General features: G+C 37.4%; 3 protein-coding genes across 5 annotated transcripts in view; 2 read left to right on the forward strand and 1 right to left on the reverse strand.

The window, feature by feature from the left end:
• Positions 1-23353, forward strand: part of Tmem63 (transmembrane protein 63) — a 120049-nt gene that overhangs the window by 58828 nt on the left and 37868 nt on the right. The window lies entirely within an intron of this gene.
• On the forward strand, positions 1342-4033 carry cort (cortex). 3 transcript variants are annotated; one of them, XR_010734160.1, is made up of 8 exons: positions 1342-1454; positions 1506-1690; positions 2013-2203; positions 2259-2470; positions 2524-2823; positions 3278-3416; positions 3519-3669; positions 3726-3864. XR_010734160.1 is itself a non-coding variant. In XM_066302212.1 (8 exons), exons 1-8 carry the CDS (start codon positions 1440-1442, stop codon positions 3872-3874), a joined length of 1389 nt encoding a protein of 462 aa, XP_066158309.1. In that variant the 5' UTR covers positions 1343-1439; the 3' UTR covers positions 3875-4033. The 3 variants fall into 3 exon arrangements, 2 of the variants coding, with proteins under 2 accessions (XP_066158309.1, XP_066158310.1); XM_066302212.1 differs by having other exon boundaries at positions 1343-1454; positions 3278-3463; positions 3726-4033; XM_066302213.1 differs by lacking the exon at positions 1342-1454 and adding an exon at positions 1848-1964 and having other exon boundaries at positions 1557-1690; positions 2021-2203; positions 3278-3463; positions 3726-4033.
• LOC136350473 (uncharacterized) lies at positions 19471-22510 on the reverse strand. The gene is made up of 5 exons (XM_066302208.1): positions 22400-22510; positions 21229-21430; positions 20820-21167; positions 20160-20732; positions 19471-20107 (listed from the first exon to the last, which is right to left on the reverse strand). The coding sequence occupies exons 2-5, from the start codon at positions 21423-21425 to the stop codon at positions 19672-19674; spliced, it is 1554 nt and encodes a 517-aa protein (XP_066158305.1). The 5' UTR covers positions 21426-21430; positions 22400-22510; the 3' UTR covers positions 19471-19671.

Below are 23353 nucleotides of genomic sequence, written 5' to 3' on the forward strand. Positions count from 1 at the left end.
AGTCTTCATAGAAAGTACTAATACTGGACTCAGGAAAGTCTTTTTTATTGAAACTCCGACCGTTTGACACTCTATTGATGGTTGACTTCATCTTTTAAAACTATCAAACTTGGTTAGAAAAGGAAATTAGAAGATTTTGGAGAGAAATTAATGTGTATAAAGTAATAATATTAAAAAAATAAAGAAAATTTGAGAGCGAATCTGCTTTAGTGCCACTTCGTTGATTGTAATTAAGAAGGGGATAGAAAATATATTGAGAAAGTGGAGGGTGAACAATTTCCCCAATCAATCGAAAAGGCGCTATCCTATGCAACACAGGGATCACCAGAAAAGAGGACACTATTGTAGTGTACGTGATTTTTAGAACTTCGTACCTCTAACGAAGAAGATCGCACAATAGATCCTGCTTGATACCATTTTCGGCAGTCTTTATGATTAAATATATAAATTACTCAACACTTGAAAATGCTTTAAATTGCCAAATCTAGTTTTTAAAAACTTTCCTCATTTAGCAGATCTCGAGTAATACATGAGGCAAATAGCTGTAGCTGCAAACTGCACCGAAAATACAAATATTCAATCTAAATATTAGCTCGTGATACCTCATCGTAGTTGACATATGATGGATACCCTCTTCGAATATGTCGGAATACAGGGAATCTTCCACTAAAATGAAAAAACCAAGTTGATGTATGTGTTAAACCGTTAAACTGGGAACCGTCACAAGGCGCCGGAGAGTTATTTCAAAAATGGTGAAAAATTCGGGAGGAGGTGGGGGCGAGTTTCAGAAACGCGCCCAAGAAAATCAAAATTGTTGTGCGTTAAATCTGAAGTAAATAACACTAGTTAAGTAGTCATAAACGCTTATAGTGTGATCCATTATTTAAACCCAATAACATAGTAAACAAAAAAATATAGAACAACATCAGACATAAAAATAATGTTGATGGAAGCGAAGTAACGAGAAATATCTTGTACATCTTTTATAGATGTTGTTCCAAGCTACTTTGATCTGCATATAAGAGTTTGTCAGTTTGTTTTAATTAAAAGTTCGTGTACAGCAACGTTGACTTTGTACATCGCTTACTTGCCCAAGGCCCTGGAATTCATAATTATATCGCCTTTGAACTGGCAAAAGCGAAATATGACAAAGAAATAAGAAAGATGTTCGCTTGTAAGTGCAAGAGACTTAGGGTTGGCTGTTGACGTATACGGGGTGCACTCTTTTCTTAATCCTATTCGGGGTAATCTTGTTTCAGGACGTACCTCGCCGAACCACTTCCTGAGCCGTCCTCGTACGTTTAAATGTGTTTTTGCCCAATAATTTTTTTTCGCCAACCAAGTTTATTTACCTATCTCATGTGTCTCCTGCCATGCATATATTCGCTTTAAACATAAAGTTCATACGTATTTATAAAAAAATAGGTTAAGGCATCAACATGGATGTTGAATCTGTGAGTTAGAAATTATTTCCAAAACATCAAACTGGAACAATCACCTTTTAGAAAAGATGGTGCGATCGTTTTATCCCAGCCAGGATAAATAGCGACGTAGCATACTTTAATTTGGTGCATTCTGTTAACATACTTTCTGAGAGTGAAATCGCAGATGAGGAGGAGAGTGACCAGGTGGAACCGGAGTTTGTCAATACGGCTCTAAAAGCCTTCAATATCGCAGCGTATAAGCACATGTAAGTCGAATATTAAATAGCGATAAAAATGAATTTAATCGTCATAATGCTGTGTAAGACAAAACATGCAAAAAAGTCTACCTCCTCGGGTGTGATTTGAACCTGCGACCGCCAGGTCTCCAGGCTGGTGGTCGCCCAAAAACGCTTCGTTTTCCAGACATCGAGCTGCCCCATGTTAAATAGGCACTATGATAAAAAAAAATTAATTACATAAAAAGTATTCGCCCAATCACCCCAATTAATACCCATTTCATGTCTCGGCAGAAGGTTTCAGGTAAATGAAAATTGACGCAGATTTTTCCTTAATTGCTATAATTTTCAGGATTTTAGATGCTATAGGAATTCATCACTCGAAAATTCTGAGACAACCCTTTAAATCGAGCAAGTCGGGCTGCAAGCCATATGGTGACTCAACGCCTTCATGGCCTGTATACGCAAGAAAAAAACCCTTGATAAGTAAGCCGGAAACAATTCTTGATATGCCAAACATCGATGAGGTGGACATAGTTTCATGCAAGTCAAAAGCGATATTTCTGATAGTTTATTCGATGTTTGTTATCTATTTTAGACCGACACCTAATGGACTGGGGTAAAAATGGAGATATTGCCACGATTTTCCTTGGCGAACTGCACTTATACTCATTTGAAAGCGGTCAAAAAACGAGTACGCAAATGAACAATACTCTTTCCCTTTGCGTGAAATTTGACTCATCTGGTGACCGCCTAGCTGTGTCCAGGTGCCAGAATCTAATGAGTATTCTAGACGCTAAAACATTGAAGGTAAATCCATATCTAAAGTCCACTTAATCCGGTGATAAAGGTCGAAGTTTCAGGTTATCATCACGATTAAATGCAAATGTATTTGGTGCTATATAACAACCCTCGAGTGGACAAATTCGGGGTCTCTTATTATGGGATGTTCAAGAGGAGCCATAACCCTCCTGCCGAATGGTACTGGAATACCACAATGCATGCCATATGAGTTTCAAGGCGCAATTGCTGACCTAAAGGTCTCGTGTAACGATACATATTACCTTGCATCGACCTTAACTGGCGACATTTTTATTGGGGGCCCACTAATTGACGAATTCCCGTCATCAAGAAGTATAATACCTTCCACAAAATTGATAAGGGTAAACTAGACAATAATGGCCGATGTGAACAAAGTGGAGCAAAAGCTTTTAACGTGAAAATCGCGAGATATTAAATATGTATGTTTTCATCCACATCGACATCGTTAATGATTTTTCCACATTAAAGCAAAAATAATTTCATCCAATGCCGCCCGTCAAAAATATATAGGGTGGTCCAGTTAGAGCAGCGAAGCGTTGCTCATTTTTTTCGGATTGGCGACTGTTTTTTTTGTTTAGTTTTTGGTAGAATTTAGCTATAGTCCTAAGTTTCCATATCAGTTTTCTCATCTTGCGTAGCCCTGTCTTCGTTGTGCATAATTTATTAAAAAAAAAAAAAAAACGACAATGTACAAGGTGTTCTTTGCAGCTTTAAATATATTAGAGTGATCTATGTATAAATAAAATATCGCATTTGCTCATGAGTTGCGTTACTCTTATTAGAAACTGATTTTAGAGTACTGCGTGGCACCCTTGGGACGACTCAATTCTTGCAGTGGGAGAACTAAATAACCGCGTCACCATACATAACGTAAAAACACGTAAAATTATCGACAGTAACATAGTGCACCCCTACTTCAAAAGCCCCGATGATTGTAAGTTGGATTGTCTCACCTTCAACCCCCTATCAGGCGAATTAGTGGCAAGCAATTCCACCTGATGCTATCGACATTTGTATATTTCAACACCTTTCTTAGGTGAGCTTTTATTACGAGAACCCAAAAAATCACAACAACGGTTACAACATCTTGACTGTTTTCAAAAACTTGAGCACCAGAGTTGATGAAGTTAGGTACCATCTAGGGCGGGTGCCCCACGTTGCATGGGACGGTAGTGGAACTCAATTAGGTGCGCGTAGGAAATTAGGGCAATAACTCGCTTTTTTATTGTGCATCAATTTTCAGCTTCGCTTGGTATAGACGAGAACCTGGTGGTTTGGAACTTCTTTGGGAAAATTTCGAAAACCGAGACGTGGAAGAAGGAAATTGAAAACAAAAATGCATCAAAATCTCGTAAATTTCCAACACCAAAATTTAACGAGTGCATAAGATGAAGGATTTTAAGCATCATTAATTGCTGTTGGCACAAAATTTAGTGTTAATCGTTTTTTCGTATAATTATTTATTTCAATATTTATATTTTGGTAACTTTTCATAAGTTGTTATTCGTATATATGTTAGCATTGCCTATTCTTATCTGTGTTTAACTAATATACATGTATTTATAAAGAAAGAAATAGTTTGGCATTAGATTCCATACTGCCATTTCAAAGGCCTTAATTTACCCAACTTCAAAGCCTTTATTTACAACTGTAAAATATCGGGCGGCAGAGTTTAAACGCGGTCGTACCAGCTGCCAAGACGAACTTCTCAGTGGTCGATCCAACGGCACTCCAGGTCTGACCACTCCAGAAATTGTGGTGAAAATCGAGAAAACTATGCTGGAAAACCATCGGCTAGAATTGAATGAGTTAGCGAAAAACGAGATCAATTAGAAATAAGAAAGCTGTGCGCAAGATGAACAAAATCAGCGACGATGTTTCAAGAGAGCATTTCGCAAGGTCTCGCAGCAATAAAGCCGAGTTTTTACGTCGATTCATAACCATGGATGAAAAATGGGTAATTTCACACCTACGATGAAAGAGCAGTCAAAACAACGAGCTCAACGGGGAGAACCGGTCCAAAAAATGTAGGAAAAAGCGTCCGCATTTAAGTTCTATTTCATCAAGACAACGCATCAATCCACACTTCCGTCGTCATGGTGGCGATAAGCAATTAACTAGGTTTTGAACTTCGCCACCCTATTCGCCAGATTTAGGCCCCTCGGATTACATTATATTTGGAAAATTGAAAAAAATTACTCGGTCGACAGAGATTTGCTAGTAATTGAAAGGCAAAAACGGAGGTTGATATCTATTTTGAAACATCCGAAGATTCTTATTATAAAACGGATAAAGAAGATATCGCTGGGAAAAGCGCATCAAGCTCAAAGAAAACTATGTTGCGAAATAACATGTTTTCCAGTTTTTTAAATTTTAAGTGTTAGGTGGGGTACTTCTGGAATCCCCCCCCCCTCCTCCCATGACAATCCAGATCCTGACTACCGACACCCTCTGTTTCTCAATTCCAACTTATGTCTAACACTCTCCTGCTTCCACTATTCCTACAAGATCCCGTTAAACACGCAAAAACCGTTCACACCACTTACTTCCCTAAACCGTAAGGGAACTACAGTCTTTTAAGGTCGAGATTCAAAGGGAGACACCCATCAGCTCCCCGAATAATCATACCGTGACCGTTGGTGACGATATTTCACGAAACTAAGGGTACCTTTCCATGGCCCTATTGCCTTCGAAATGCATGTTTTCGACAACACATACAATGCGTCACCTCTAAGCAGATGAGCAACGGGCAAAATGATTCAGAGACGTACGCAGGACTTTTTCAGATTTAATGGTATTTTGTCGGCTTATTTGTTGGCCATTAGTTATTCCACTGTATATCGTAACTACGACAATGTAATTATTGCCTTTTAGTCACCACATGTCACAATTTGAAAATCCTTCTACTATCACCTCAAACAGAGGGTCGAATTCCGAATCTCAACCTTTAGGACGTGTAGTTACATACTACATTGGTAGGATGTAAATGGAATTCTTTTTGGACCTACATATATTGGAGATTACTAGCACCACCCTCTGGAAGACTCCATCTTCAGAAGATAATAGCTATGGTGAAACGTTAATATTACTCTATGAATGCCTCTAGCATCCGTCACCAACCTGAAGAACACATTGATGTTCAGCATACTATTCTGCAGGGAATAAACTTACACCGTTCTCAGCTCAATTATTTCTAGCTTCTTGTGTGATTATATCTGTAAAACCGTGGTACGCAAGTACCACGGGTACGCCACAAGTTTATTCGAATCAAAGTTGGAAATTGTCACGTTTTAAATACAGGATGCGGCGCAGGAAACAAGTGTTTTTCAACAAATGGTACTCGACTGTTTACAATAAAAGGGCTGTGCTTCACAGGCATTTCATTCTTTGGCTCATAGCATTTTATTGTTATCTTTCAGTTGCCACCATGGTACCCTCGTGGACGTTAGAACCTCGAATATTCGTTTATTAATTGTTTTGTTAAGAGCGTTGAATCTGTGATTGGAATTCATCCTGAATATAGTGGCAGATTCAGTATTAATCGAAATGATTTTGCGCCTACGTGCGACACAATCTTACATTGGGTTCACAATCTACAAACAGGAGGTTCAATGGTGAAAAAAAGCCTCCAGGCCTTCAACTCACTGTGCGCACTCCGGAAAACATTGAAAGGGTGAGACGAGCGATATAGAGAATTTCGCTTCGCTTTGCTCGTAAATATGACAGAGGAAATTTTCCGTTCATGATTATAAAATGCTGTACTTTCAGCCATGCTATTATAATTAAAAAAAAAACAGTTATATATCAACAACTAACGATTCTGTGATTATTTCAAAAACGCTCGATTTTCGTAACGCACCCTGTATATCAAAAAGCCAATGGCATACTTGGTTTCTCAACAGCGATAGAAACTTTCACACAAAAGACGGTTAGTTCTGTGACGGTGTTAGTTGCTTTGTAAAACTGAAACGCTGATTGGAGCTCTCACCTCATGTCCGAAAGGTGGGAAATCCGTAAAATGCAACTCTAAAGACTTAGAAAATCGAACCGGTGGCGTGTACGTAGGACAAATTTGTCGTAAAAAATTTTTAAAAAAGGAAAAAACTGCAGTTTTTCCGGTTGAGCCGACTGGAGCTGTGTCATCTATGACCCTCCACGCGCAGCAATACTCTCTTGTTTCCTGTCCAATAACTAATACTGCAGCATACTCTATGGGAGTCAGAGTTAATGTACGAATACGACGAATAACAAAAATATGGGTAATTACTAAATGAATCTTGTACTGATTAAGTTAATTTTGCAGTACCGTTGCATATGCCAGTACGGTTTCTTATGGTAATTTATTCCTATTACAATACAAGTAATCTTAATATCTCACATAATTACCGCTATAAGACGTATTTAATTTCTATGTTCCCGCGACAGCCTGCTACCGTGGTCCACCTAACGGTACCGACAGTGATATAAGGAACTTTCAGCACTGAGTGCCATTTTTCTAGAAACAATTCTTTTCGATTGTGTACTAAGCTTGTACCACTTTTACGTGAATTTCGCATCGCCCTGAATCAAAACCACATCGGTTTTGAAACGAAAGGAAAGGGAACCGCAGAGCTTTTAACAAATTTATGTAAATTGGGACTTGATATAGACCTCAGACCTGTGCTTTGTCAAGCAAAACGCTATTTTTGTGGGGATTTTAAACTATGTAGGAATTCTCTTATCCCGGAGCTAATTCCTATGTCGGGGCCAGTTGACATTCGTAGCGGTCAGAGCGGTCGGTCATTACAAAGTATCAAAGGGCGTAACTGTCCGTTGAAAATAATCGAATAAATCATTTCGTTCGTCTAACTCCCTTAACGACCGTCCCCTATAATTAACTATATTACTTTTAGGTTGTAGGTTTGACAGTCGAATCAATATGGTCTGGAGGTAATTTAAAAATTCCTAACAGCACAAGAGTTAGAATTTCGACTTCGATTTGCATTCGCAGAAAAACGTATGAAATGCGTTAATAATAGTGAACGGCGAAACCCATGTTGGTAGATTAAAGAGCGTGTGACACGATGGCGATACTGAGAGCTTAAAAATCATTTGTCAGCATTCCGAATGGGAGAAGTTCTGCGAGATAAGTCTGAGCATATCTGACAATTTTCAGTGGAAACGAGTCAAACGGAAATATTTTCGTCGCGCAAATATTCCGATAAATGTCACTGACGTATTACGATATAACTTGGACAACAGACCGGTACATACTTTGGTGGCATAGTTTAATATCGGACTGGGGATATTCGTGCCGACAAAGCGACATAAAAAGTCCTTCTCAGTGGCTAATTAAGTACTATCATTTTCCTTTATCACGCCTTCAGCATCCCTTAGGAAGAGCTAAGGAGGAGGGGTGGGTTTGTTTCGTCTCTCCTCAACGATGTCAATAAAAGTTTTCAGCATGACGGCTTCGTACCGCGAAACAGTACTACGACATCGAAAATCTCTCGTTGGTGGTACTATTAATGCTGACACACGGCGCCTCAGTAACCATGCAAACATCATTACTGACCATCATCCGGGCAACAGGAACTGAGGAACCAAGACAGTGGCGCACAGCACTTTTGGCCAACTCTAACACTCAATATTTTTGGACGCATTTTAATGACCTTTTGATGGTATTGATGGAAAGTACTTCATTGACGATTGCATTCATTTCTTCAATTTGCAACCCCGCAATTAGGCTCCAATATACAGAGTGATAAAATATACTAAAAAAAAAGTTTTTTTTTATATTTCCAATACGACTGAAAGCGGATTTTTAATTGATATAAAAATAATATAAATATTATTTTAAACTAACGTTTAAAGTGGCAGCTAGTTTATAATCAATACGGTTTTTTTTTCGATCTTTTCACTTCAATTCCATCCTCAAAAATCCTTATAATATCCAATCAATTAATCGATCCAATTTTTCTTTTTTTAATAAATAAACCTTACACTGATCAATTATTAATAAAGGCTTCCTGCAATTTTTTCGGTTCTGTTTGGAACAAAGAACATAAAAAATCGGTCTTAACTAGCGTCAAACGCAACCTCGTACATTTCGCGTCTAAATAGAATAATAAAGATATCCCAAGAGTACGCCGCTGTCTGATGAAAAAAATCTGGTGTAGAAGTAAACGTCGACTTTTTTACTACACATTCGCAAGATAAAAGTCAAAAATCCAATTTGAGCCGTATTGAAAATATTCAAGGAAAATGCTTTTTTCGTACATTTTAACATCTTTTATTAAAAAAACTTCAATTCATTACACATTTTCCACTTGAAATTCATCCAAAATTATGCTCTTAAATTTTCTACATATAGTTAGGAAACACCCTGCATGTATAGGGCTTGCCTCATGGGTGTATGTTTTTTCGGTGATTTTTACAACACCCTGTAGAGTAACTTAGAAACTACGGAACCCTAAACAAGTATTCAGAATTTGTTCTTCAGGGTAATTTTGTTTATTATTAATTACGTCATCGGATTTTCTCCGTATGCTAGATTATCTTATAGGTATTATATAGTAAAAATCTGCAGGATAGTGCCTTTTCGATTTACTTATGGAGTCTCGACGAAACGGAAATAGACAGATGAAATGTGACTCATACCCCTTCTAATTTTTAGGTGAAAGTTTCTGAGGTGAATATTGCATGGTTAATTGATATCCGACATACAGAGTATCCATTCAACAGCCCCCCAGACTTCTACGAATTTACTGGTGATTTCGGAAAAAAATCAATTATGTGGACGTACATATATGTGGTTAATGAAGAAATATTTTCAAATTAATGACAACCTTACAAGGTGCCTCAAACAAGCGGGGCCTAAGTGACATTTTTGTCTTTTTTAATGAGACAACCTGAATTTTTTTCACGTGATGGAATCCTCTCTGGGTCCAGTGTTAGTTCCTAGATTTTTTTACCCTCGGACGCAGTGGCTCGAAGCTGTAACTCTTTAAAAGAAATTTTAGATATTTACAGTGCATCGTAAAAAAATTGATATGGCAGTTAGATTAAATTAGATTTTGAAAATTTTAAGATGGATTTTCATATAAGAGCACCTTAACAAGAGCGAACACTCATTTAGCCAAAAATACATTTAGGATGTTCATAACAACAATTTTAGTTTTCATCATTTCAACTTCAATTGTCTTTTCAAATAGGATAAGGCGTTTTTTATTCACGCAAAAAATGTCTTCATTTTGATATCAAGTAATGTCATATTTATCTTGATCATTAAAAAAATGACACTGTATGAGGTCCCGCTTTTTGGGACACCCTGTAGGGTCATTACTAAATATAACATTTGCCCTCCTTACTTTATTGCTTTTAAACTCATAAGAGTCCGAGGAGCTGTTAAATAGGCACCCAGTACAGGGCAGTCTTGAAACACCTTTCACTGGCGTTGGAGCAAAGTACAGCAGCAGTTCGTTTAGTAATATTTTTGAATTTTTTTTGCTATCAATCTCTAGAGTGAGCGAAATTTTTTCTGTGCATAGCGCTTTTTGAATTCTGACATAAAATTACGTTTTTTATGCGACACCAGGTATATCGTTCGTTAATTCGACGAGTTCGCATTAGCCCATTTCAACGATTCTGATATGCCTATTTCTAATGATTTCTGAAAAATGTAGTAAAAATGAAATTTCTCATAGAAATCAAGCAGTGTGCTAAAAATTCTACCGTTTCTCTCAAATCTAAGGAACAGTATGGCCTGTCGAATGCCTTGCTTCATACAGGATTTTTTTACTGATTTTGTCAAGAGCTGTTAGAGATAAACATGACAGACATTACATTACTGGAACCAGCTAATGTTGACGTGCCCATCGAACCAATCATATACAGGATGCTCAATAAAAAAAAAAAACATTTTTTTGTATCATCACTGAAAAACCGTTCGCGTACGAAACACATCTAACAAACTCCACACCATCTCCCATTAATGGTTGTTGCAAAGCAACCAAAAAACTCCTTAGTCATGAGTTCTAGTTTTTCAGAAGCTTCTCATTAATTTCATATGACGTGAACCTGCGAAAAATGGCAGAGGTCATTAAAAATCCAACGTCCAAATGCAATCGAACAAAATAGGTCGCATTGGTACAAATCGTAAATGGTTGTATAATACCATAATCAATTTACTGCAAAGGAACTTCGCTCTTTCACGCTAATATCATCGATACTGACCACTCCTTTAGTTGTATTGGCAAATCACTACTTGTCAATACCGTTAATAAAGTGTTTAGATATGTAACTCAATAGTAACGTTTGTTTTAGGTGGGGTACAAATTTAATTCTTTTCCCTGAAACGCGAAGACTAGTAAGATGCAGGTCGCCTTTGAACCTCAAGAGAGCGGCAAAGAAACCCCTAAATCCAGAATGTAATTGGACCCTTGAACGTGCCGATACTGCTTTGCATATCTGCGAAAGCGATCCTTAAATTAGCGTATGGGTAAACTGATAAAATTAATACCCATAATTTGCCATAAGTTGTCGTCGGAGAGGACACATGTCCATCGTTAAAAGATAAGGGAACACTCTTAAGCGCACCCATAAATACTGTTAACGATCTCATGTAACGCCCTTTGCCGTAAGAGTTGAGATTTGAGGACAAAGTGTATTGCATCCTGTTGTTTTATAGTTGAAAGCTCTTTTCACTGGGCCCGTTATTGCTTTGCAACGCTCCTTGGGTCATTACCGTTATTCGAAATGTCACCATTCCCTTTGAAATGAAGACCGGTGGAATATCTAGTGCTCAAGCCCGAAACCGCAGATTTTTATTTTAAGGAAACACTGCCAATGGATATTCTTACAGGTTCCATGATGCACGAGCTTCCTTAACGATTTCAAAACACGCGGAGTCGGTAAGCTTCAGTTGGCTTCAGTTTAATGAGCGTTTATATGCAAATCATTAGTCCATTCCCATGGTTGTAAGGACGGTTTCATTTTATCTTTTCCCAATTTCCCTGCTCTATATTAATGCCTGCAGATGGGGAATTTGATTGGTACTCCGGTAAGACTTCCTTAAAATTCAGTGGCAGACTTACATACGAGGATAGTCCCAGAAGTACCCGACGTAACGCTTGAAGGAAGAAACTTTTTCGAAAATATACTGCGTGACATAGAAAAGAGCACACCCCGTAAAAATGGTTTTATTTCAATAATTTTTGGTATGCACGTTTCTTACTCTAAAAAAAACACTTCATTAAGAAATTGAACAAATTTAATTGTTAAAAACTACAAGAAAGCTAATAAATTGTCGGTCCTCCGCGATGTCTTGTACCTTTGTGGATCTAACGAAGTGATTGATGTCCCTGTTCTCACTTGGGGGATCGCATTCCAGGCTAACTGGACAGCATGGCATAGCGCCACTAGGGTTGGTGGGAGATGGCATAAATTATGCAACCTTCCACCTACAATATCCCATACATGGGTGAGACTTCGGGAGATGAAGGTAGCCAAGGTGGCAAATAGATCGAATTTTGTTGAAATAAGTCCATAGTCTCTCTAGTCGCATATGGTCGTGCATTGTCTTGTTGGAAAACTGGATCAACAAGAGTTTCCAGATAGAGCACAGGATGAGGTTCCATGACTTCTTAGATGTAACGTTGGATTGTTGTACTGCTTCTAGTGACAAGTAAAGGTAACCTGCTACCATATGCAACAGCGCCCCACAACATTACCCCAATAGTCTGATGGAGATGCCTCTGTATTGTAAACTGAGGATCTCGTCTTTCCCCTCCTCTTTTTCTTACTCCTGCCCGACCATAATGCATACCCAAACAGATTTTCATAAACCCACTTTTCAATCTTTCTAAAACTCGTTCAATTAATGAAAATTTCGCTACATTCTGCGTCTAGGAATATTCGATTACTATAAAAACACTTTGTGAGCACACTATATACCAATAAATGATATTTTTCAATCATATTGTTGATATTTTATTGCATTTTTTAGTGAAAACAAAAAAAAAATCCTGATAACTTGTAAATACATTGATAAATCTGATTGCCAATTTAATCGTTTTTTGTGTTCCCAGATACCAACACGCATACCAAAAATTATTTAAATAAAAACATTTTCACTGAGTATTCTCTTTCCATGTATCGCAGTGTATTGCATGGCTTCTCAATATGGTCTCCTTCGATATTGACATATTTTTCCCAGTCGAATGTTTCAAAATAGGCATCAATCTCTTTTCACCGAGAAATTTTTTCAGGTTTGAAAATAGAAAATAGTCCGAAGGGTCTAAATCTGGCGAATAGGGTGGGTGAGGAGAAAGTTCAACACTAAATTCATTGATTTTGACCATCGCGATGACGGAAGTATCAACTGGTGCGTTTTATTAACGAAACAAGACTTTTTTCCTCTAAATACGGTGGCCTTTTTCTAATTTCTTCGCTTAAACGCTGCAATAAATGTGTATAATATTCTCTGTTTATTGTTTTTCCCGTGGGGAGATAGTCAATAAAAATCACCCCCCTTGTACATCCCAAAAAACCAACGCCATCACCTTTCCTGCAGATGGAAACGTTTTCGCCTCGTTCAGAACCAATTCTCCCTATCGTGTCCATTGTTTCGACTGCTCTTTCGTCGCAAGTATGAAGTGATGGGTCAATGTTTCATCTCTGGTTGTAAATCGACTCAAAAACTCGACTATATCGCTGTGAAACTTTGCAAACCCTCCCTTCAAACATCCGCACGGGGCTGTTTCTATTTATCTTTCACACATCGTTCTCAAATCCAATTGTTTGGACAAAATGCGATGTCCATCATTTTTTTAAATATCCATAATGTCTTCGAACTCGCGCAATTTCAGCCCATGGCCTTCCAGTACAGTTTTGTGGATTTTCACCACAATAATCTAGAGTGGTCAGATCTGGAGTGTCATTGGGTCAACCACTGCGGAGTTCCTCTTGGCAGCTGTGCAACCCAACATTTGAGTTGTTAACAAAGAACCCAAGAACAAAATTCCTCCAGAGTAGACAGAATTTAACTCCACTTTAATATTGGGTGGAGTAAGACGTTTCAAACGAAAGTGTTGAATCACATATCGATAACCAATTTTTTCCTTATGCGCCGAAATCTCTAAAAGCGTTCACTAAAAACGGCTCCGAACTAAACACAAATCAACGAAGCGCCTTCAAACTGTACAAATAAGCTTTTTAAGGTTAGGTTTTTGTAATCGAGACAAATTTTTAACCAAAAATTTGCCATCTATATGTCATGTCGGGCACTTTTAGGACTATCCGCGCAGAGCGGAACAGGACCGTGATATGGAGACGTACGCCACTGATGCTCACGGATATTGAGAGCGGATATCTTCAACCTTTGCGTAAAAATCATGACTCCAAATTCTAAAAATCTGATAAAAAGCAAAAGTCGTCGTTTACATAAACCTAATTTATTGACGTTATTACGAAAGAATCAGGGTAGTACCAGGTAAGCAACATCCGATCAATAAAATCGAGTTTCCTTAATGTGTCTCATTCGACTACTGGACACATTTCTGGTAACGGCCCAGGTCAAAAGAAGGATAAACGCCAATGGCGTGCCGCATACCAGGGCCCTCTAAGCAATGCGGGCGTTTCAGACCTGGGTTCCAAGACTCACATGAATTTATTTCACGCCGAGGTCAATTTATCAATAGATCCGCTACTGTCAAAATAACAGAACATTTATTGAATCCGCTCGAAAAAAGGACTGTAACTGAAAACGAAGTATTGGGTAAGCTGCGCGTGCTCAAGTGCGCAGCTGCTCGTGCGCAGAACCACCTTATGGGTACTTATTATATATTAAATATAATAAATTTCGAAAACAATTGCCGAGATTTTCGAATAATTTTCCATGCTCTTAGCGCGCCCGAAACCACGACATCGCGTGAAGGAATGTTCAGTAACTCTTTTATTTTATAAGTAGACTGTACCTTTAAACACGATTCAATTGAATCCAATTGCATCTAGTTGGTAAATTCTAGTGTTAAAATTAGATAATAAGTTAGTGGTATACGAAGACACAAGAATTACTTGTACTAGATAGGTAGGACTTTAAGGTGCCAATTAGAGGAATCGTGCGAGATACCAGACGTAGGTAGTACCAATTATTGTTATTTAATTACTCAAAAGGTCCGTATACTACGCTGGACTTGCAGAGAGTAAGGGTATTATTAGTACGTAGGCTTGTCGTACCGAAAACAAGGTGTTCTCACATAAACGTTTTAACCGAAGAAAGTGATGAAATATATCCATTGTCCTTAGATCGTGTCGGAGGGAATTCTACCTTTTTTAATTCGAGTCCCATCGGATGTGATTTCCTTAAACCTAATAAATAATGTAAATTTAATCGACTTCGCTCTGTGCCGAAATCCAATTTTGTCTTTGCTTTATCCCCCTAATCTGGCACATTCAAAACTCTATACAAACAGTTAAATATTCCTTAAAAACCGATTTGCTATGCCCTTTGCTTAGTCCTTTAGCTGCTTTATGAGGGATAATAATTTTCCATCGTTTTTTTAATCGGATTTTTTAATTTGCGCCGTCAGTTTTGTACTGAAACCTATTTAAGGAATATGTAAGCGCATCAATTAGGCCGGTAGGTACCCCTTTGTTCGGGTTAGTAGGGTGTATCAATAGAGTTATAATCAATGAACAATCAATGCACTCTCCTTACTCTGAGGAAGCTTTTCTGCGAGGATTAAAACATGGGCGGACCCCTCACAGACATAGTTGGTCATGAGATGGAGGGAAAAGCAGAATGAGGCCTCAAATCCTTCATTTTGCGCTAACAGTTCAAGAGGGTAATCAGACGAAAAAAATCATGCAGATGTTCTTTATTTAATATTCAGGGGCTGCGCACAGGGTGATTCACTCACGACTGAGCATAGGCAATCTAGTAAACGAGCGCCCAGCATTTGGTGGCGTCACTTTGGTGGCATCAGTTTTGTTACAACAATCGGTCTCGATAATTTTAAGGCACAGACCTGCGAAAATACAAATTTCCAGTAAACACCCTGAAACTTTTCCGTAGGTGAACGTCAAGAAATGCCATGCGCAGCTGCGCTTCATTGGCTTACAGTCGCCTATTCCAGGGTGTGGAGCTCTGAAGATCAATCGCGCATCTAGACTTTTGAATAAACCCATTTTCAGAAATGCCCTCCTTGGTGTGCCAGTCCTTTGCGTGTGTGGTGGGTTCAATGGTGTGATTTCCCATTCCACTCCCTTAATTTCGCAGAAACATGTCAAGCAACGTAAAATTTATCTAATTGGGTAGTTTGAGGAAAAACTAAGTGAAAACCTGAAAACACAATAGACGTCCATCGTCTTTGAAAATAGTGAAATTTTAATTTCATTCCATTGTATGAATATAAATACAAAAAAGATTAATCTACAGAGCCTGGCAAGCGGAAAAGTTATGGCTGCAATTTAATTTAAAGCAAATATTCGCAAAGCGAGTTTTTGTAATTTTATTTCATGTCTATGCAGCACTAAAAACCGTAGGAAAAGAAGATAGGTGGGTATATCATAATTTCCTCTGGGATACGCCGCATACGACGAAACGGTATAGATGTCATCAGCAACACGTTTTTTAATCACATTCTCTGAATTTATTATTTATGCCGCCTCCTGTAATTCTTTTTTATTTGATTTTTTCGAGGTCTGCGCTTTGATGTTTTATTTATTCGCTCTTGTGCAGGTAACCGACAAAAAATGCGTAATTTATCACGATCACTTTCAATTTCAATTACCTATCCCATCCTAAGCTTAATACTCATTTCCCATATTAGATTAATAGGTGGCCGACGGAGCTGCGATTTTTATACAGAGTGATTCAGACTGTGGCATCAAACTTATAGGAATTATTCGCTGCTATAACCGAAAACATTTGAGTGTAGAAACCCATGTCGGGAAATGTCTTTCTAAGCCACTACGGGCTTACGACACTTTAAGGCGCTCATGCGCAAAAATGTGTTTTATCAAGTTTTAGTACGTTTTATTGCTATTCATTTGTATCAAATAACACACAATTATTCAAAATGTCGTCCTTAAACTTTAATCCATGTGTTTAAACGGCGTAAATGATTTCTGCAGATTTAGCTAAAGATTTGATAATCGTTTTGAACGACTTTAAATGCGACAATAATTCGTGCAATCAGGTCTGGCTCTGCTTCTACTGGCGTTTCATAAACCAGAGATTTTACATTTCCTTACAGAAAGAAATCTAAAGGTAGTAGATCGGGTGGCTTAAGGAGCCACGGAACTGGACCACTGTTAGTCTATACAACTCAGTAAAGAACCTCTTTCCCAAAATGGACTCACATTACTGTTTTTTCTGCACTAGTATCGTGCATCTTAGGTTTAAAAGTGCCAGTCTCGGAATCACACTTTTTATACCCACGAGGATACCTTGTGGGAGATATTTCCGAACATGCGTTCTCATGCTCAAATGTCTTCTATTGGAACACTGAATAATGCTTAGAAGTTTAATCCCATAATTCTGAGTCACCCTATACTTAAGTTACGAATAATCAGGCGAGGAAAAGAAATGTTCCCCCCGCATTGCTCGTCTTCTATTGAAATGACAATTAAATTAATAAAATTCACACCTTAATTATTTCGCTTTTAAAATTGTAAATTGTCTTATAGGAATAAGAAATAAGGCGACTGATAACAATCTCTTTATGTGTGTTAATATGAATATGCATAAGAAAGCTAGTCACCAGAACCAGTGTGGGACAGAAGACAGCAATCATTATGATAATTTGAAGATTTTATCGAGTAATAAATTACCACTACGTGTAATCATCAAAGTTCCTCGAGGGCACCTACTTCCCAGGTGCAATAGATGCAATAAAATGATCTTCATTCGTTTCTTTTGACACGATAAAATTAGGTTTTGCACATTTAAATGTCGTTAGCTTCTTTACCAGGTAGAAAATCAATTTCAGATTGTCAAAAACAGATAAAAATGTGTCCGAGCTATCCGAATACATCCCTTATCCTTATGGCGTTGGGGGTGGGGAGACTAGGTTAGTCGTCGGCCCAGAGGGGCAGACCAGGAAGGGCGGCATATTATTCTGGTCGGAACATTTTCCTGAAAGTAAGGCGGCAACGATTAAAAATTTGGCCCAAGGCGCCAAACTTGCTAAAGCCGGTCCTGACCCTATCTTTTAGATTTTCATGCTTGGCAATGATGCTTTATTTGCATTTTTTATTTAGAAACAAAAACTTTTATCTTTTAATTCAGATTTGAGCATCTAGAAGGCAATATGAAGGTTAATTCAAGTTGGTTTGTTTAATATTTGCTACATATCTACACAGAATTTTTCAAATTAGATCCTTTTAAAAGGGAAGTCCTATCTGCGCAACCAAAAATGAAGTTTCTATGTTTCGGTGCAGTTTAATATATTCATAATTAACATCTATTTATCGGTAAATGAACGATTTAATACTTATATAATATAATCTTAACATTTGAAATGAACTCATATAGCCATGGCTAGTAAAAGATCAAAAATTCTATTCGCCATTTAGTCAAGAATAAGGTAGAACAAAAAATGTAAACAATGCTGATGTAATAATTTAGACTTTAAATAAAACTTAAACATTTCGAAAAAAAATTAAAGAGATTTTGTTCCATATAAGACTTAAGACATTTCTTAATTTAAGCCTTAAAAATTCCAGCATACCTATTTAATATACTCCTTAATTAATAGCATATCCAAATGATAATACATTGATACGCGAGTAGCATATATATACCCATTAAGATATAATAACTCATGGAAAACTACTTTTTACCTTTTTTCTTTAGTTTTTATCATTTTTGCCACAGAAATATCCAACTTCTTTCTTTTTATACATTTAAGTTCGTGCCACTCAATCTAGCATTTAATTGAAAAATTTAATCAACCACATAATAATAAATTATCCACTAATGCCTCGAGGTCGGTACATCTAATTATTTACCGCACTCGTGTAGGTAAAAATAAAGAATTCTACTTTAATATACATGTTAATCTACTGAGTGTCACCAGCAAGACTGATTTATAATAATTATTTGTTTAATTGAATATCGAATTAGGTCCCTTTTATTCCTAAGTCATGTACGTTCACTGAATAATCTTAAGATAATATGTAAAACCAAAGTAAACCGAAGAAAGCAAATGCGACGCTAATCTAGAAGGAAGACAATTTATGGAGATCTGTTTTTAGTAAACTTATAAGTAAATATGTTTTTGTCATCGGGAAGACCAGCTTAGAAACGCGATCTAATGTAGGTCGATAGTGGGAACACATTCAAGTTCTTACATTATTAGGGGCAACTGCATTGAGGGCAGTGAATGCATCGAATAGAAGCTTATATATTAAATGCAAATATATGAATATATGATGCGTCCGACTCTCTGATGAATAATCTGGACACTATGGTGAAGACAAATAGTGTGCAAACCCTGATTTTATCTTTTTTTAACGATCTAATGTAGGTTGGTAATGAGAATATATATTGAATTTCCGACAACATTGGATACAATTGTTTTAAGTGCACTAAATAGAAACTGTTGTCTCATGTACATATCCAAAGACGTGTTAGTTTCTGGACAGTATAGTGAAAGATAGGCTTAATAAAACTGGATTTTATCTTTTTCTTGGGAAAATTTGTAGAGACTCTAAAACGAAACAAACAAAATCGAAAGAAAGTCATAAAGGAAAATTTCTGTATCGTATAAGACGATGATATGTCAATGATTTAGTGTAACTAAGTGCTATAAAGATTACTCATGCCTAATTTGAAACATTGCAAATTTAAATATGGTAAAAATGAATGCATGAGATACAACCAGACACAATTTTGAGATAATAGCTAGGACCAAGGAAGATTGGGAAGTAGGATGAGTTGTAAAAATTTCCTTCATACTAAAGCTAGCTTACCCCTGGATTCACCCTTAGGCAAAACACACTAATTGAAGTCTACTTATAGCTTTTTTTACTAAATATAGGAATACGGATAAAAAGCAAATAATAACTGTTATATCAAGGTTAAAATATACATCTATCATTTTAACATAAATTACCTTAATAGCGACTAAACCACAGTGCTGCAGACAACACATTGCAGTGAGTGTCTGGCAATACCTACTATATCACCCTTTAAGAAAGTTTCTCTACCCATCTGCCGCCCGATAGGGCGGAGTATTATATGCATATCTATTCCTATCAGCTTCAGAATAAATCCTTCTTTCCGGATTTTTCTTGACTTCCCTAACATTGACATCGGCCAATACTTTCACCGGATAAGGCGTCTTATTCTCTTCTTCATATCTGGCGGCTTTAGGATAGTTACCCCTGTATCTGTAAGGGTCATTTAAATATCTGTCATCGTATCTATACTGCTCATAGCGGTAACGGTCCCTAAGGTTAACGTTAGGGGGAGTTCGGGACACTTCTGGAAGGGTTGCGTAGTAAATTATACGCTTTTGCGATGGTTTTGATACCGGAGCTGCAGCGTAGTCATTGCGGGTTCGGATACTATCGTATCTCGGGCGATAGTAATCACGGTAGTCACCACGAGGATCATAACTAGCCGCTTGAACCTCATCTCTAGAAATGGTTTGTCTTCATTGTTTGAATCATGAAATCACAATAAAATTACCTATAATAACCTCTCTCAGGCTCCCTGAGAGCTTCCGGAGGTCCGTAGGATCTAAATCTTCTTCTATAGGGGTTATCTCTTGTCATCTCTCGGTCTAGGTCCCTTGATGGCAACCCCACCTCTGGAAGCAATGCCCTCTCGGAAACTAAAGACCTTTCAGGAACTAAAGCCCTGTTAGGAACTAAAGCCCTCTCAGGGACTAAAGTCCTCTCAGGGACTAAAGTCCTCTCAGGGACTAAAGCCCTCTCAGGGACTAAAGCCCTCTCAGGCACAAACGCCCTTTCAGGTTCTCGATCAAAATACCTAGCCCGCGCCTCTCTCCCATAAGGTCTCAGTTCTGAATGCCCCAGTCGATTATCTTCGAAATTTTGGGTGACGAAATGAACTCTCGGTGCTCTGATACTGTCACTAGATGAGGGAAGGTTATCATTGAAGGCTACTTCATCCCCTTTGCTAACAGGGTACACATGTTTCACCCAATGCTCTACTTTAGTTCCACGAGATTCCCGATTTATTTCATCTGGAGGATCCATTACTAGTTTTTCTGCTAATGGGTCAAGGTTGGGTTGGTTCCTGGAAAGATGTTAAAAGCATAACGTATCAAGATAGATGAAGGACAACCAAACCAGGCTTAAAAATTGTGAGGTTTCAATAACCAACCTTTCTTGACCACTGGAAATCTCTCTTGATTCTTCACTAACACTTTCAAGCGGAGATCTCCGAAACCTAATAAAATCATTTATTTCCACTTTCTTGTCTGGAACGAGCAATTTTCTTTCAGCTTTTTCAACACCTTTTGTCAGATTTCCAGTTTCCAATGGGACAACTTCCAATGGTTTTCCCAAATTCTTCACTCTTCCGACTATGGAAGTCTCATCTGGATCCGATGATTCTTTAACGCTGCGTTTTTTTCTATTGTTGATGGGAATATTGGTGGTGTGAAAATGTGGTCTAGGAGCATCTTGGTAAGGGCGAAAATCTCTAACTTCATCAAAAGATTTCGTAGATCTGGAGCATAATGAGGAAACGGGAAGCAATGAAGCGATGCTGAGTTTCTATCACATATTACCTAAAGAAATACTCCTTGGGATCGCTCTCAGGAGATCTTCCTCTTCTGGTGCGAAGCAACTCCAAATCCATCTCGTTTTCCTGATGGTCTCCATGATCATAGCTTTCAATTGGAATGTCGTCTATGTAGGTGTAATCCTGGCACAGACATCTTTCAGCCAGTATTAGAAGAGCAAATGCGCAAATTATTATATCCATTCTATCTACAAACATAAATCAAATGCCCATTAACAACATTTGTCTAAGCTAAACAAGATTTTAGTGACCAGATATGGTTAATAATAACACGTTTACAGGCTATTGCGCATAATTATATAAAGCCATGTAATTTACAATATTTGTCATGGATATTGTATTCATACAAGGTTAGTTACTCTTTCGATGTGTTAAAACAAACGTACAGAATTCAGTGACCTAAAAGACAAACAAATAAACCGGAAGCATTCGATGTCGGCATTATGAAGTGTTCTTTGAATTTGCTTCCCTAACAAGGATGAAACAGAATTTGCTTTGAACTTGCAGAATTCATGTAATTTGGTATTCAGAAAAAATATTAGAAACACTTTTCATATAAAATCAAATTCAAATAAAATCACACGCATTCAAGTCTGATGATCCCGTCGGCCATCTTATTAGTCCATTGCGACGTATCCACCTGTTAGGAAATTAGCTATTTCAAAATTCTCGTATTTTTTTACCCTTTTTTAATATGCGCATATTTCAAGCGCTTATGAAATTTTCAAGAAACGTTACATAAAGATTTTGTTTAGTTTTTTTAGGTCTGTCATGTTAAAAGGGAAATCCCTACGTAAAATTTGCTCTGTATTTATAATGATATTCCATAACGTTGACCAGGGCTTCTAATGCGAGAGAAGGTTGCGTTTCACAAACGCAAGACATTGGCGCATCCTGTATCATATTGTGCTTGTTTTTTAATTGTTTTTTCTTTACATCCTGGTCAGAAAGGGGTTGTTCGAATTGGAGAAATCGAAAATTGGAAGACCTTGCAAATTTTTATGTATATAAAAAAAATCTATGTGCTCCTATGTATCTTGAAAACTGTAAAAGATATTCAGTCCGAAAAATTGGGCCCAAGTTACGAAATTAACAACAAAATACCAATTAATATCGGCATATGAAAAACTTTAAGAAATATCGAGAAAGCAACTTACGAATCACTTTTCAAAATAAGTACTTGAAGAGGCTACACTGACTAGTTAGTACACAATGTTTTTCACATCTGTTTTACCTGTAAACTATTAAATAATGCAAAACAGAAATGTCAGTAAACTTTAGGAAATAACGGAATTAGACATGGAGGGGTAACAAAAGAGATTAATCCTATACACGTGAATGAGTCTCAATAGGAACGTTAGTTGCACTACAAAGCGTATAGTAGTACCACTGTCAGGAAGTACGCCTTCACAACAGGTAACTGAACTGAGTCAAAGTGGATGAATAGATTGAATTTTCCTAAAACGTATTCTTAGCACTTTTCGTACACGTTCGAAAACTGTTAGGAAAATGATTCATTTAGGTACCATCAAGAGTTATTAGTAAATATGCAGACCTGCTCTTAGTGCAAGTAACGAGAAAATAACGTTCAAACCGAAACTCGTAAGCCGAAAAATCAAATAACAATATAATGGGTTAATTTCAATTTCAGGATGTTCAACTATTACGATTGGAACTAATTTTTATTAATTATTCGTGCCTTTGCTACTGTTAGTGTAAGACACCGTTACTATACCCTCCAAAAAATTACGTCATTCGTTTGCGATCAAATTTTCCAGAAAATTTCCATTTTTAATCACTTTTAGAATTTTAAGCCCCACCTTTTATGAACATAAAGGCCAATTTCATCGAAAATTCGAGTCGAATAATCGATGAGTTCTATCAGCTTGCACTGGATGTATCGCTCTTCTTCTCTCAGTTACTAAGATATGAACTGACTATAATACTGATTTTGTTAATTTTGAAAGTGCCTTACAATAAAAGGTCTTCGAATTTTCTTTTTGAACTCCCAAAGCCATTATGCAACTATCTAGGGTTAACAGAGCATCCGTATCTGTCGATTGGAGCAACAAACATCACCTAAAAACATTGGAATTTTTCCAGAGGGATGG

The sequence above is a fragment of the Euwallacea fornicatus genome, chromosome 3 (assembly GCF_040115645.1).
Source record: "Euwallacea fornicatus isolate EFF26 chromosome 3, ASM4011564v1, whole genome shotgun sequence".
Taxonomy (NCBI): domain Eukaryota; kingdom Metazoa; phylum Arthropoda; class Insecta; order Coleoptera; family Curculionidae; genus Euwallacea; species Euwallacea fornicatus.